Source organism: Theobroma cacao, chromosome 4, assembly GCF_053813885.1.
Source record: "Theobroma cacao isolate CCN51 chromosome 4, ASM5381388v1, whole genome shotgun sequence".
NCBI classification, from domain to species: domain Eukaryota; kingdom Viridiplantae; phylum Streptophyta; class Magnoliopsida; order Malvales; family Malvaceae; genus Theobroma; species Theobroma cacao.
The window spans coordinates 35,220,699-35,236,795 of record NC_142642.1 but is presented as its reverse complement, the minus strand read 5'-3'; the positions used below and the strand labels follow the sequence as shown (position 1 = coordinate 35,236,795).

Here is a 16,097-nt window from a genome sequence, read left to right as displayed (position 1 = left end):
TCATCCTAAACCAACTTAAAAACTCCAAAATTCTTAGTAAAATGAGCTATCCCATCATCATCATTGGCATCCAAAATTTTTTTAATTGAGAATAGATCTCCCTTAGATGATTCAACAAGATATGCTCGATTTGAATAGGTCTCTAACCTTTGGCCTTCCGGCACAACTATCTTCAATTTTGATGATTTCAAAGTGTCGTCAAAACTACTATCATTAACATCAAAAAATACTATCATATTCCAATATCCGATAGCATAAATCAAACTTTTATAAAAAAAAAAATAACATCAATAAAAAGCTTGAAATCTTTATTTAGATATATCCAACTTTTTTGCCTTAGTTTTTAGAAAATTAATAAAAAAACACGCCATAAATAACAACGATCGCATAACAATTCAGAGGCAATAATAAGTCAACTGATAAGATAACTTCAATTTGAGGGAGATCAATTGAGATCCAATTCTTAAAATGGTTTAAGAGAGTTATGACCAAATTCTCATCTACAATGGTTAACCAACCATAACAAGAACCACAACATCTCTTAGCTTAAAATTCTGGTAACTCAATGCTGCAAATTTTTGCTTTAGCTTGCAGGCTGTATAATTTTCGATTTTTGCTGCTTTTGTTGATTGGAATCAACAACATGGGAACTAGATTAAGCGCTAATCGCCTTCTTTTCTGTTTGCTTTGGATATGATAATATACTTGATGTCTTGCGCTTGAGCTCTGGAATAATCAGACAATAACCGCCAATTGCAGGGTCAACTACATCAACGTTTTCTCTAGTCCTTGAAGGGAGAAAAGCGAATTCAGGTTGTTGGTCCAAAAATGGTCTGTATTTTGTAACACTAACTCCATTAAAGATGCAAAAACATATGTCTGGCTTGAACAGAGATACTGGTAAACTCAAACCAGCCAGTCTTTTATCATTGTGTATTATCTGAAGGGATGTTGAATTAAGAATGTTCAACACAGAGCCAACAATGAAGAAAAGCATAACACGTTGTCTCACTTCATTGCATTCACTCAAAATAACAGAAGGGAAGGGCAATAATAACTACCGGTCGCAGCCCACGAAGCAGCTTCACAACCACGAAATTCTGATAAAAGGCCAGGACATCAGAGGTTGTAATTTATGAGCAGTGATCACTGATTTGGGACAAATTAAGTTAAGCTTCAAATATGCAAGCCAAGCTTTTCCTTGCTCGTGGCAGCTTGCTTGCTTGTCAGCAACAAAATCCAGAAATTCATCAGTAATGATTTCTTGATTTTCATGACTGTCCTCCATGTATTCATGAGGTGAGCAATTATGTCGTAAAGGGCCAAGATCCAGCTTTTAAATGTCTTAACACCCTCATTCTCACATATTGCTCTGTTCAACTCGTACAACATACTAATTTGCTGTACTCCCACCAATATTCTCTCTCCAATTCTATTCTATTTAGCCCTTCTCTCTCTAAATATTCATTTTCTAAGTCTCTTCTATTTTAGCCCTTTCCTATCATATTTTAATCCTTTTTCTTCTATTTAGCCCCCTTATATCATAGTCTAACCCTTAGATCTCTTGCTTACCTATTCTCAACACTTTACACCTGCCACCTATTCTCAACACGTTATGCCATCACCACCTCAATAGTTCAATAACTGTTCCAGTCTCCCTTTTCATCACCTCCAACACATTTTTTCCCTTATTTACGTAACACTACATCTGACCTGCATCCTTACTCATTTGTATGGCAACGATTGATCTGTTACTTTGAAAGATCATTCCTATGTCACTTTTTGTGGGACAAATAATTCCAACATACTAAAATCTAATTAAAATGTCGTTTATATTGCAAAGCTCGACTTCCAAGTTTTAAGAACTTCATTCACATGTAACATTTACACACAACAATCCATTTCCAAATCTTCTCAGCTTATATTCTCATCAAGAAATGTTTATTCAAACAGATTCCCATAGGGCAAACCCTCCATACTCAAATTTTACTGTAACGCCAAACAATCTGCTCATTATGAATCCACTCTAAGCTTGATTTTTAACAACCAAATATGAGATCTTTAAAGGCTATATGAAAGGTGCGTGATCAAAAATTTGCACCTGTGTAAAGAATACAAACTCATCCATTTACACTGTAAGTAGCTAATTACAGTTGACCCTAGTAAATCAAAATTCAGGTATCTATATATTCTGAAGATTGGACAGTCCTCAGAAGTTCCTTCAAATTTTCTAGTACATGTCGTGGTCCTAAACTCTTGCCACTGACGAAATTCAAAAGTTGCTCTATATCCTGCAAACACAGAGAAGACTATGAATTCATTTCAAAAAGAATATGTTAGTCTAAGTCCTGTAAAAATATTCACCCTTTCTCTACTCTGAAATTTGCTCTGCCTTACAAACCCCTTTCAACCTAAAATGATATTTGGGACCATTTTCGGTAAAACATAACCATACCAAGGAAAAAAGCAACTTAGACTGGTCTAACAATGATTTAATGTACTCCATTCCATATATCATGCATAATTCATATCTTACAATATCTGTGCTCAAATTTGATACTTGTTACATTTGAAGTTGATTAATACATCATAAAAACTTCAGTAGTTACTTACAGTAAATGGCAATTTCTTTCATTAAAATGCTCTAGATTGTGGAACAGTTAGAAGATTAACATGCATGATGAGCATGAATAGATTGTTAGATACAATAGTAAAACAAGTAAACAAGTGGAATGTTACATGGTAGTTTATATTTATTACATTAATGTAACAATTCCAAGTGGATTGGGAGAGTATTTCTTATCAAAGAATCGGGAACAGCATTATTTTAAATGACAAAACAAAGATTAAACTTTTGAAGCGAATTTTGAGAAGAAAGAGAAAGTAACAAACACTGGAAACTCAAATATTTAACCCTTCCCTAATTAGTCTTTTGATAATTAAGTTAGGGGACAGGAGATTTTGAATGCTAGATCTCCTTTTGGATGTAAAGTGTGACTATCATCATGGTATTTCCTAATTATTTGATAATCCTATGTCTAACATTTAAGAATAAGAACTAAGCAAATTAACAAGCATGATGTGCAAGACTTAGATTGTTAGATCCTTAGTAAAAGATGAACCACAGAAAGATAGGAAGCAGTGTAAACTTATTACACTAATGTACGTAGATCAGAAGAGTGCATTTCTTCCTAAGGAAACATGAGAAAACAAAAGAATAAACTTCTGGAAAGAAATTTCAAAGTACGAAAACAAGGGAAGAGAAAGAGAAGGGGCCACAAACAGGAAAGACAAAAGTTTGGTCATTACCTTATCTATTTAAATATTTAGTTTAGTTATGGGGAACGGGATTTGAGTCCTTTTGGATGTAACAATTTTCTAATTTGTTGATAATCCTTCCTCTCATCTCATATTTAAAATACAGACTTTGCGTGACACTCTCATGAGGCCGATGAAATTTATAGATAGTCTTAAAAGTCTATCCCGTGAAACTGGATGAAAGTAAATCTATTCTACTGAACAATTCAACCATGATGATGCTGACGAAGTGTTATTAGCCACTACCAAAGATATAATATGAGTTGTAAAGGAAACACTTTTTCCAAGATGTGGATGAAGAGCATCTTTGGTAATAGGCAAGAACATGCCGACTTCACAGTGGTTTGAATCAAATAACATACATAAAAAATGCAAGAGGAGAATAATTCACAAAAATAAATAATAGTATGTGAAAACTCACCTTGTTTAACAAGAATACAGCATATGCTGCTTTTGTTGTGTCTTGACCTTCTAAAAACAAGGGAAATTCTACAGGCTTTACATTTACAGAAAGTGCAGTATTCCAAGACAAATCAGAAGAAGTAGGCTCCGCTGAAGGTGCATAGTCATTAATATATGAGCGGGAACCACCCAAGTGCACAGGATAACGCAAGGGAACTTGTAAATAGGATGCAATTAGTGAAACACCCTGCAATGAGCGTACAGGGAGAAACAAGAAAGAATAATTAGGTATGGATAAAATTATTGCCTCAGCAAGAGAAACAAGCTATTTAGACTCTCCCAGGATACTATATTGCTCTATAGCAATATAAAATAACTACAGCATCTTTGAGCAACAAGGGACTGCAGGTGGAAGAACTCAATGCCTATGGTTTGATATTATCAAAAAACAAAATTCACTAAAGAAAAACTTTATAATAAGAAAAGAAATGGAACGCACATGTGCAACATATCCTAAGGCAGTTGCAGATCTCTGAACCTCCTTTTTGTCAGTGAAAAAACTCATCTTTGTAAAAGGAAGCATAGTGAGATGCAGACCTAAAATCGTCAAGGATCCTTGATTAATGGGCTTCGATACAGAATAATTCCCTAGTGAAGACAACAACAAAAGGAACTTAGTATTGACACATCACCAGGCACCAGAGGTTAAATAGAACTCTTGAAAAGATCAGCAGGCTCACACAGCGAGGAAGTCAACATGGTATTCAATACAATATAAGCATAAAGGTAAAAGATATCCAAAATTCCATAATATTCGAGAACATACAAAAAGTTAATTTAATACTAAAGAGAATTAAATAATTGAAGTACACGTGAAGTATACAACAATTATAACTGAAAGAAGGGTGGTGGGATGGGTAATGGTAATCCTTAAGCTGTTTATGAACCATAGAAGACTCAGCCAGCCGACAAAATCTTAAATAACTCAATATTCTTTTGTTCTTCCCTGGTGAAACATCACATTCATACAACCATATTTGAAACGGAATGCAGATCCTGGCATGCCCAATGATAGAGATTTTCCAACATGTTGCAAGATGGAACCGTTCAAGAGAAAAAAGTGCTTGTACTAATGTTCAGTAACCAACAAGAAAAAACCACATGCTGCAATTCATGGCACAATTTTCCTCAACCCATTTTGACCATCAGAAATCTCAAGCAAATAAGGTACCAAATGTAACATGTGTCACTGTGATTCTCAATGATATATGGGGGAGGATAAACATTAACTAAGAATATCATAATACAACATGAACTAAACAGGAAAGAAACATTGGTTACTTGGAGATTGGCTGCCGATTCAAACCATATGTTGGCCTCTATTCCAAAGCGTTTAGTAACCCAAAACTACTTGTACATTACCTAGTCTACTACTGCTTGGATAGGATTCAAGTTCTTGCTCTTGTGCGGGTCCAACCAAGATCTTTACAGGGTAGAGCAATGAAACTTGTGATATCATATATTGTTGCCTAGCTCGAAGCTTCCTCTGCACATTTTGGAGCTTAATGTAACCCCTTTCTTCAGTGAGTAATCTATTTGATTCCTGTCATAAAAAAATAATAATAATCAATCCTGTCATGTCATGTATGAAATCCTACTGGAAAAAGTACATGAAGAGGGACGGAAAGAAATAAGTGAGCAAGAAGGGGACAATTCATGACTACTCAAAGGTATTGATAAAATGAGAATCATTCCCATCTAATCCCCTCATCCACCTCCACCAACTAGGGGGATGGGTGGGTGGGAGAAGGACATCTTGCATTGGAGGGGAGTATATCAAACACCTAAAGCTGAATACGCAGAAAAGTTCTAAAATAGCATAAATTCAACCTTCCTCAAAGCATAAAATGAAATTCCAAAGATAATTCGCATTTAAGTAAAAATACTTCACCTGCAATCGCTTCCTTGCCACAGAAAGTGAGGTACCAGCAACCAACAAGGATCTCACTTCAGTACTAAGCATTTCCTCCCGTTTTTTAGCATCCTCTGTTGCAAGCTTGCACCGCATTGACATGTTCCCAATCACTAATTTTCTCGCCTCTAGTCTCTCACGCATTTCCTCAAGCTCATTCAGTTGATTCAATGACTCAGTTTTGACCTGCACAGCATGTTCCCACCCGCTAATCAGCGGGCTAATTGATTAGGTCCAAGATATCCCACCAAGAGAGAGAGAGAGAAAGAAGAAGAAGAAGAAGAAGAAGAAGGTAAAGACAGTGGTACACACGAAACAATATCAAACTACAAACTACAAACTCCATCAGCTCCATCAAGCTGATGTCACTTTATCAATTCTACCTTTCATTTCTCCTAAAATTAAAATGAAAAGAGAAAAATGCAAATGCAATTTTTAAACCACTTTCCAATGACATGTTTAAATTACAACATAAATCAATTTAAAGGACCCTAAAAACAGAAAACTGAAAAGAAAAGAATTTAAAAGGGGGGAAAGGAATTAAATAGAAACAACAAATATACCGGGTACAAAGGGTAATAAATCCTGAAATAAAAGGGTTTTGATCCAATTAAGCAAAAGCATCCAGCCACATAAATGATAACACTTCCATTTCAACTTGTTGACATAGTAGAAAAGAACTGGATAGTCTCATTTCCAAAAATCAGGACATAAGTAAGTATTCTACTTAGTTTGCCTTACCATTTCGAGGAGCAAATAGAAAGTATAAAGGAACTGAAGTGAATCAACATCATTATTTAGGTACCAAAAATAAATATGTTCTCAGATTGAATATTTAAGATTCTGTTAAGAAAAAAGTTCCATTCACCAAGACAATTCTCATCTCCCTTTCTCCAGCAAAGCTTAACTTATAATTCTTCTTCTCATCTTCTTAATGAAGCAGTTTGAGCAACGCAACAGAATTCTAAATAATCCCAACTAAAACGACTGGCTTTACGAATTCCAGAACCTACACTGCCCGACCTAGTTAACAATTTAAGTGCAGACACCAGAAATCTATTTTCTTCCTTCTCATGCCTATCAGCTATCAAACACAGCTTATAAAGATTCGAAAACCTACACCACAGCGATTCGAGCTTCTGTTCAATGGAAAAATATTATGTATACTGAAAAACTATAACATCATCCAACTATCTTTCAAAATCAACAACATTGATCATAAAACTAAAATTTATTGCATATTACGATTCCTTACTCTCCTACAACTCCTTAGAAAATTTACTGAACATTACTACATCTATAATTCAGAAAACCCCTAAACTTTTCTTGCAATAGTTGATCCCACTATTTTAGAAACTTTATTTCTGCTCTTCTTTTTCCTTTTCCTTATTTTCTAGATCGGGAAAAATTAACATAAAAATTGAATTACTACTCCAAAATTCTAAAATTCAGCTATGCCCCGTTATCATCACTCAACCCACTACCAGCCAACCAACAGACAAAACCCAAATTTCCTTTCCCATCGAAACCCCTTTTTCTCTCATCAAATCCATGTTTTAAACAAAAAAGCCAAAACCGAAATGCTAAAGCACCATAGTTTTCCAAATAAAGAAAGTTCTTCTTTAACTATATTTTAATCAGAAAAAGCCTTACCTGAATAAAAGACTGGAGCTTTTCTTGAAGACTTTGCTTCTTCTCATTAGCTTCTTTAAGGGCAGAAGTTAAACTCCACAATCTAGCGAGCTCATGCTCGAAATCTTCCCATTCAATTACTTTCGCTTTTCCTTCTGCTGCATCGATTTGCTTCGGGTCGGTAATTAGGGTTTTGCTTCGGTCTTGTTGTTCTTGATTTTCCATGAAGATTTGAAAAAGGAAAGGTTTCGATTTTGTAAGTTTGAGAAGAGGTCATAGGTCGACCTCATCGTCCTGGGCCTCGCCCGATTGGAGCTTTTTTTGTTTTCTCACGCCGATCGAATCATTTTTAGGGAAAATTTGTTTGTAAGGGATTATTTTCTGGGGAAAATGCAGGGGAGAGAAGAAGAAAATAAAATTTTGGGGATTTTTTGTTTGGGGAAGGTCAACGGTTTGACGGAGAATGGCAAGCGGCGGTAAAAGAGGACTATTGCTGAGGCAATTCATGTCATTTTGCGACTGTCAAATGCATATAATATTTTTTTTAAAAAAAAGTAAATAACAAAAAGCAGCATGCTCCTCCCAAGAAAAAAAAAACAAAAAGCAGCATGAAATTTGTGGTGGAATACACCTTTAAAAATTGAGTAAAATACCTTAGTCGCCTAACTTTTCCTTATAATTGTTTGTAAATTTATTAATTTTTAAAATAAATATTTTGTTTCAAAAATATAAACATTGTTAATGTTTAAATTTTTTTTTATTCTTTTCCTTTTCCTTACACCGACTGGCCACTTTTGCTTGAGCTCCCTTGAGGAGCCTCATCACTAAATCGAGCTCCCTAGGGAAGTGTCTTTGGTAAGGTAGTTGGATGGAAAGAAATTTAAAACAAAAAAATTTAAAATAAAATATTATAATTTATATAATAATAATTTTTAAAATTAATAAAAAAATAAAATTATCATAAAAATACTATCACATCATAAAATTAACAAAAATATTGATAAGATTTAGGTGTCCAATAAAAATATTTTTTTGAAACGAAATATTTATTTTGAAAATTAATAAATTTAAGTGTAATTATAGTAAAGGGGATTAATGTTTTTTACTTTTAAAAATATTACATGTTTCTAAACCACTTTTTAAATTTAATAATTAACCAATTATTACAAATTAAAAATATATATTAAAAAATAGTATGATTTAAAATATATTCACAATTATCTATATAATATTTGTCATTTTCAAAATCTATATAATACTTGAAAAAAATTTTAAAAATTTTTAAACAATTTATATTTTTTATTACATTCAATTAAATTTTTATATTTTTATTTTGAATCAAATAAATTTTTATAACTAATAAATAATAAATTGTTATTAATTAAAATACTATTTATCATTTTTCTATTCATGTGACTTACATGAAAAGTAAAAATAATAAATAATTTAATTATCATGTCATATTAATATGTTATTTTTTTATTCATTATGATACGTCAAAATGATATGTTAACATTCTACGACATAAAATAACAAATAATATTTTGATTAATAATAGTTAGTAAATATTAGTTATAATAATTTATGTAATTTAAAATAAAAATATAAATTTTTTTAATATAATAAAAAATAAAAAAATTATTTAATTTTATAATAATTTTAAAATTTTTTAAAATATTGTATCTATTAATTATATATTAAAATAATAAAAAATTTGAAACTTAGATAATTTCTTGCAAATATCATACTTCATCTAGTGTTAATACTGCCATAATACTATGTAATAAGTAATTCAATATTTGTGTACAATAATTATAGGTAATAAGTAATTTAATATTTGTGTACAATAATTATAGGACATGCTTAACTTAAAAGTGGTACTAATTTGTCTTGACATATTTCATTAATTATTAGTATATTTTTAATTCACAAAACTCAGTTACATTTACTAAAATTTATTATCTAAGATTTATGTAATAATAATTGATATTATAAATGGTATCTAAACAAATTAATGAATAAAATCTCCTCAGTCGGTCCATAAACAATCTTATCTCAACTAAGATCCAGATTAACTGCCTCGCCAAACACATCCTCAAATAAGTATCTTTCACCTTCCCTCGCCAATAAGGCATCAGAAGGACCCCAACACTATAAAAAACCCAAAAGCCTACTTCCTCCTTGGTCCTTTTTCTTTTTCTTTTTCTTTTTCTTTTTCTTCTGTAGATTTGGAGAAGAGTCAAGAATCTGAAGAGCTTTGATCAATCAATCCATCAATGGCGGGGGTGTCGTTGAAGTGTGGGGACTGTGGGGCACTGTTGAAGTCGGTGGAGGAAGCCCAAGAGCATGCCGAGCTCACCTCCCATTCCAACTTCTCTGAGTCCACTGAAGCAGTTCTCAATCTTGTTTGCTCTGCTTGTGACAAACCATGCCGATCCAAAACAGTATAACATCGCTCTCACTTTTCTCTCATTTGGGTTTCATTTCTAAGTCTTATTTTTATTTTATTTTACTGAATTGGTTTTAAATTGAAAATGTTGATTTTGTTTTGAATTGGGTTTGATTAGAAAGTTTTTCTTCTTCTTGAATTGGGTTTAATTTGAAAGTGTCGCTTTTCTACTGAATTGAGTTGAAATTAAAACTTTTGCTTTTGCATTGAATTGGGTTTAGTTTGAAAGTGTTGCTTTTCTACCGAATTGAGTTGAAATTGAAACTTTTGTTTTTGCATTAAATTGGGTTTAAATTGAAAGTTTTACTTTTTAATTTAATTGGCTGTAAATTGAAAGTCTTGCTTTTGTGCTGGATTAATTTGATTTAAAAGTTGTGCTTTTGTGCTGAATTGGGTTAGTTTGAAAGCTATGCTTTTGCATCGAGTTGGGTCTTTAATGACTTGGCCTTTGTTGGATTAGGGAAAAGTTGAAGATTTATCATTAGAATGTGGATATTTAGATTAAAGGCTCTGGTAAATTTTTGGGGCTTTTCTTATGTGGAAGCTGCCATCGTTGTATAGTGCTTGTGCATCTATTTGTTTACAAACTTGAAAAATTGCTTTTGCATGAACTAGATTTAAGTATAAATATACATGTTAATCTTTTAAGGTCAATTTTATGTTTTGAAAACAAAATCTCAAATGGATTACAACTCTGTGAGACTACTTTTCTGACAAATAAAAAAGTGCATTTGAATTTGCATTTTATGATTGGTGGAGCTTTGCTTCTGTTTCATCTTGAAGGAAAGTGATTTGCATACGAAAAGAACAGGGCATACCGAGTTTGTGGATAAGACTTTAGAGGCAGCAAAACCAATCAGTTTGGAGGTTCCCAAGGTAGCTACAGACTCAGAGGAGGCTGTTGCTGCAGATAGCGGCAGCCAGTCTGAAGGTACATTTGCAAGTGGAGTTTATTTAGAATGTTAGGGAGCAGTTGTTTTGTATTGATTTTCTTATTTTATCTGGAATAAGTCATGGTTCTAGATGATTTTTGTTTTCCTTATGAAGGTATTACCTTCTCATAACTCATTGTTGACTGGACATACTTTGCTCTTTTACAATATATACATACAGATATATATATATATATATATATATATATATATATATATATATATATATGTATGTATGTATGTATGTATGTATTATCTTAATGATTAATTGTTTTATTTTTCTTTTGTTTTGATAGAGATGGTTGTGCCGGAAGTTGACAAAAAACTGCTTGAAGAACTGGAAGCAATGGGTTTCCCTACAGCACGTGCAACCCGTGCTCTTCATTTTTGTGGTAAGCCCATTTAATGTTCTTAAAGTGCTACAGATTACATATTTCTTTTCTCACTTTCCTGGCCGGTTGTGAATATTTACTTTTTGTGTTGGAATGTAAATTTAGCCATCTGTTACTGTGTTTTCTCAATGTCATAACCGTGTTAAAATGTTTTAACTCTGTAATCCAACATGTTTTCTTTGTATAAGAATAATCTGAAAAAAGTGAATTGTTTTCAAATTTCAAAAAATGAAAGTGAACTTTTTCAGTATTCTGTTATAAAATCTCTTGTACCAATAAGGGAAACTAAAGATCGTTTGCGATGAGCATTCTTGATTTTGATACTACAAGCACAAATAAGAGAATAACAATGCTTTCATCTCAAGTTTTACACTGTACAAATAAAGGTGTGAGCTTATGACATCTTTGTTGTTGCGTAAATGTTGGGTTTCTCTTCTGCAGGTAATAATAGCCTTGAGGCTGCTGTGAACTGGGTAGTTGAACATGAGGCCAACCCAGACATAGATCAGATGCCCATGGTATGAAATCTTTGAGCCCTATAGGTAGGGTGGGGTTTGTATCTAAAACCTGTACCCATCCCAAATCTCATAAGTGTTGATAACAGGTCTAATTAGGGTAGGGTGGGTTTGGTATCACCGTAAAACATAGCGATTATCATCGCTATTTGGCTAAGACATTCCCTTGCACTTATGTAGATTTATATTCCCTTGCACTTATGTTGATTTCTCACCTGCATTTGTTTTTTCAGGTACCTGTCAACAGACATGTTGAGGCACCTAAACCTTCTCTTACACCGGAAGAGATGAAGCTCAAAGCACAAGAGCTAAGGTATGGTTTACAAAGTTTCATTCTTCAGTATCATAAAATAGAATGCATGGTCCAGTTGATGGTGATGAAAGCTTCTGTCAGTGCTTTTTCCTACATTCTATTCATCACCTTGGTATAAACCTTGAGTATTCTCCAAAGCTGCAGAATTTAGGTGTCTGATCTCTTTTTCTTTTTATGTTGTGAAAAGTTTGAAAGTTCTGTATGTCTTTAATTGAAGGAATGAGACATTTCAGATATATTTAAAGATGTGATTGTAGAACATTGTTCTCCTGCTTCATATTTATCATTCTTGTAAATAATAGGGAGCGTGCTCGCAAAAAGAAAGAAGAAGAGGAGAAGAGAATGGAAAGAGAAAGGGAAAAGGTGCTTCTTCATCTCATGTTTTATCAATCTGCAGCCTAATATTTGTGTTGAATGTATTTATGGTTCTATACATTGTTTCTTAAGCTGTTTCCTATTCCAACCAGCACTTATTATGTTTGTGCACTGTGTGAACAATTGATTAGTCCCTTTTTAGGAGCATGTCTCATTTTGCTCAGAAGCAGTGATAATTTTAGTTATACCCTTAAAATGTATCGGAGAGCCATAGAAATATATAAATATTTCTTTTAAAAAATTTTATATTCAGAAATACATTAATGCATGTTGGGATAGTTCTTGTGTCATAGATGCAATATATTCTTTTGTCCCATAACTTCCTATTGGTTCACAGTTTAGAAAAATACTATCACTCTAATATCTGCCGACTCCTTATATTATGATTCTGGAATTGGTCAAATATTGTTCTCCTGGGATTGTCCTATTGATAGAAATGTTCACTCGGCTTACTTAAGCAGCATTTATTCTTCTGAATTAGAACATGGGCAGGGACTAACAAATATCATGGTAAACTAAGCCTTTCCCACCACATAGGATTAGTTATATGGATTACATTGCTCTGTTCTGCTATTTAATACCATTTCCTTCGTAAACTCGTGTAAAGAGTGAGGGTTTTTTTTCTATGGTTTTCATTCATTTCTTTGGTCTTCCTTTCACCCTGTTCCCATAGGTATTCTCCATCGAATCACATTTTGCATGGAGGCATTTGTAGGTCTCTTTTTTGTGTCTAAACCACCCTAAATGTGTTTCTGTGATTTGTCTTCAGTGGGTGCAACCTTTACCTTTTCTCTTATGCACTCATTCATAATGTTGTCCATCTTTTATGCCCACACATATATTGTAGCATTTGAATCTCAGTCATGCTCTCTTTATGTGATCAAATTTTGGTAATTGGTTTTCTAACATTCAGTCCCATAAAACATTACTCATCTTATTCGTTTCAAAAAATTTTCTTTTAATTATCAGATAATATCTTAGAGAATAACAGAAGAACAATTTTTTAAGAAAGAATCCCACTCTGTCTCTCTCATTTATGTGTGAGTGGTTTCCATCGTAGTCCATTTTTCTCTGTTTGAAAGAATTCAATTATTTATGCTTTTAGGAGAATTTTACTTGTGCTGATGAACCTTTGGCTTTTATTCTGTATTATTAAATTATTTTTTTCACAAGTTCCCCAAAATTTGCATTGACTGACTGCACTATTTTCTTGGCTATCATTTTTTATTTTATTACATTTGTTTTATTGCTCACTTGTATGTTTCTTCTTACCAGCATTTTGAGTCTATTGTGTGCTAGATTTCTCTCTCTCTCTCTCTCTCTCTCCTTTCCATGAAGCACTTTGTATGATCATTCTAGCCTCGTAAAGCATTTTCCATATGTCTCTATTGTTTCAGGAGAGGATTCGAGTGGGCAAGGAATTGTTGGAAGCAAAGCGTATCGAAGAAGAAAATGAGAGAAAACGGTTAGTCTTCTAGTCTATATTTTTCACTTTCTTTTTCTTTTCTTTGCAATAATTTAATTTAATTTTAATTGGATGGTTTTTGTTCTTTTGTTCATTTTTTGCTTTCTCAGATTGTTGGCCCTGCGGAAAGCAGAGAAAGAGGAAGAGAAAAGAGCTAGGGAAAAGATTCGTCAGAAATTGGAAGAGGACAAGGTTCTAATTATTGCTTTCTATGTTTCCTTTTTGACCAACACTATTGATAAGTATCCAACACTAATAACTTGATCACATTTAGCAGCTCACAGGAACAATGGAAAAAAACTATGTTACTATTTTTACATGAACTTGTCCCATAGTTACTACATGTTGTTTAGAAGAGGCTGTTAATTGTTACTTGATTCCCTTATTGGGGTCTGTTAAACAAATTTATATTTGTCTCACAGGCAGAGAGAAGGCAGAGGCTTGGGCTGCCACCAGAAGATCCTGCTGCTGTGAAACCTTCTGCACCTGTTGTGGAGGAGAAAAAGGTATTGCGTTCTGAATAACTATGTACCCACTATTGAGCAAAAAACTATGTACCCACTGCTGTAATGTAAGATTTTGTTGAAAGTGTTCTTGAGTTGGTGTCTTTGTTTAAGTGTTATTCAATTGTACAACTCCTTGTTTCTGTTTTGCAGAGCTCATTGCCAGTTAGGCCTGCCACAAAGTCAGAGCTAATGCGAGAGTGTTTGCGATCTCTCAAGCAAAATCACAAGGTAAATAAAATTTTTAATCTTGATCATTCATTATTGACATCTAAGAAAATCCAATTATCAATGTTCTCTTTTAGATTGATGACTTTCTAGCACTTTTCCCTGGTGTCATGCAGTGTTTCTACATATATTGTTTTAATGTTGTTTAGGCTGCTTGTAGAGTAATGTGGTGGCCCCTACTGTGGAAAATCTTCAAGTAGAAGTGCTAATGGTTGATGTAGAATATTTGATTGAAAACTATATCAAGAAAGAAGGGAAAATCTTCCATTCATACTGTTCTACATTGTAAAGAGATTTCTACTCAATGTAGCCTTGATCTCCAAACGAGCACAAGTCACCTTTACTCAAAGAGTATGGTCATAAGCTGGAATAATGGTTCATTTGGTCAACGCTTTCCGCATAACATAACTTTGGGTAGAAATAAAAGGTAGAAGGAAAGAAACCTTTTTACTCTAATAGGTAGGCTGCAGCACCTTCTTTTTTTTTTATTGCAGGCTAGCCATTGGATGAGACAATCTCCCATTGTTCCACTTTTTATTCCCACTGAACATAGCCTTCTTCTTTACTTTTATTGATGGAGGTTTCAATCCAGGATGGTGTAGTTTGTACATCAACTCAATATCAATGTATGGTGTTGTCATTTTATATAGGTCTAAGTTGAGGTAGATAATATTGGGTTGTAAACAAGACATAAAATATTCCTGATACAACCCTGTGGAAGTATCATGTGCCTCTTATTTGCAACATCAATTCCAGGGTTCTTTTTTGTTTCTTTCCATGCCATAAAATTATGTCACTTAAGTCAAAAGGTTATAGCACCTTTGAGCAGATTATTGTCTTGGCCTAACTTTTGCTTCTATCTTTTTTACTAGGATGATGATGCCAAAGTGAAGAGAGCATTCCAGACTCTTCTTACATACATAGGAAATGTGGCCAGGAATCCTGATGAGGAGAAATTTAGAAAAATTAGACTGAATAATCAAACTTTCCAGGTAACAAATTGAACTGAATACTATATGATATATAAATTATAACATCGAAATCAAGTATATGCATGATTATTCATATATATTTAAACTTTGTTGAAACTAAGTATTATATGCGTGAAGTGTGATTGTTTTCTTGCTCTCTCCCCCTCTCTCTGTCTCTCCCTCCTCTGTTATGTTCCTAGTTATTTTGGTATTCTAATGAGGCTGTCCTCCTTGTCTGGGCGCTTATTTTCTGAATCCCTTGCAATTAACTTCTGCACAGTTTAAATTTAAATACTCACATCTCATGATTATGTGTTAACTAATTGTGATTCTGGTCTTTGTTGTTTCATTCTGCTGTATTAACAGGATAGAGTTGGTTCTTTAAAAGGTGGTGTTGAGTTCTTCGAGATCTGTGGGTTTGAGAAAGTTGAAGGAGATCAGTTCCTGTTTCTATCAAGGGACAAGGTTGACATGCAAGTGCTGAACTCAGCTGGGTCTGAGCTGAACTCTGCCATAAATAATCCCTTTTTTGGGGTGCTTTAAGTCGAAATAGATTCATAAACTGTAAAATGTTTTTTCACTCTGAAAAAGACGACAAAAAGTTATACATTTATATCTTTTTAGTCTACA

General features: G+C 33.4%; 2 protein-coding genes across 3 annotated transcripts; one reads left to right on the top strand and one right to left on the bottom strand.

Annotated features, from left to right (window-relative positions):
• Positions 1–1,901: 1,901 nt before the first annotated feature.
• LOC18602700 (UV radiation resistance-associated protein) lies at positions 1,902–7,851 on the bottom strand. 2 transcript variants are annotated; one of them, XM_007034261.3, is made up of 6 exons: positions 7,346–7,851; positions 5,672–5,878; positions 5,143–5,323; positions 4,220–4,368; positions 3,740–3,967; positions 1,902–2,291 (listed from the first exon to the last, which is right to left on the bottom strand). In XM_007034261.3, the coding sequence occupies exons 1-6, from the start codon at positions 7,547–7,549 to the stop codon at positions 2,175–2,177; spliced, it is 1,086 nt and encodes a 361-aa protein (XP_007034323.2). In that variant the 5' UTR covers positions 7,550–7,851; the 3' UTR covers positions 1,902–2,174. The 2 variants fall into 2 exon arrangements, with proteins under 2 accessions (XP_007034323.2, XP_017975860.1); XM_018120371.2 differs by having other exon boundaries at positions 5,672–5,900; positions 7,346–7,532.
• A 1,612-nt stretch (positions 7,852–9,463) lies between these two features.
• Positions 9,464–16,095, top strand: LOC18602699 (ubiquitin-associated (UBA)/TS-N domain-containing protein). The gene is made up of 12 exons (XM_007034260.3): positions 9,464–9,768; positions 10,557–10,704; positions 11,002–11,097; positions 11,539–11,615; positions 11,846–11,925; positions 12,228–12,288; positions 13,698–13,765; positions 13,876–13,957; positions 14,188–14,271; positions 14,422–14,499; positions 15,369–15,488; positions 15,834–16,095. The coding sequence occupies exons 1-12, from the start codon at positions 9,601–9,603 to the stop codon at positions 16,008–16,010; spliced, it is 1,239 nt and encodes a 412-aa protein (XP_007034322.2). The 5' UTR covers positions 9,464–9,600; the 3' UTR covers positions 16,011–16,095.
• The last annotated feature ends 2 nt before the right edge of the window (positions 16,096–16,097 follow it).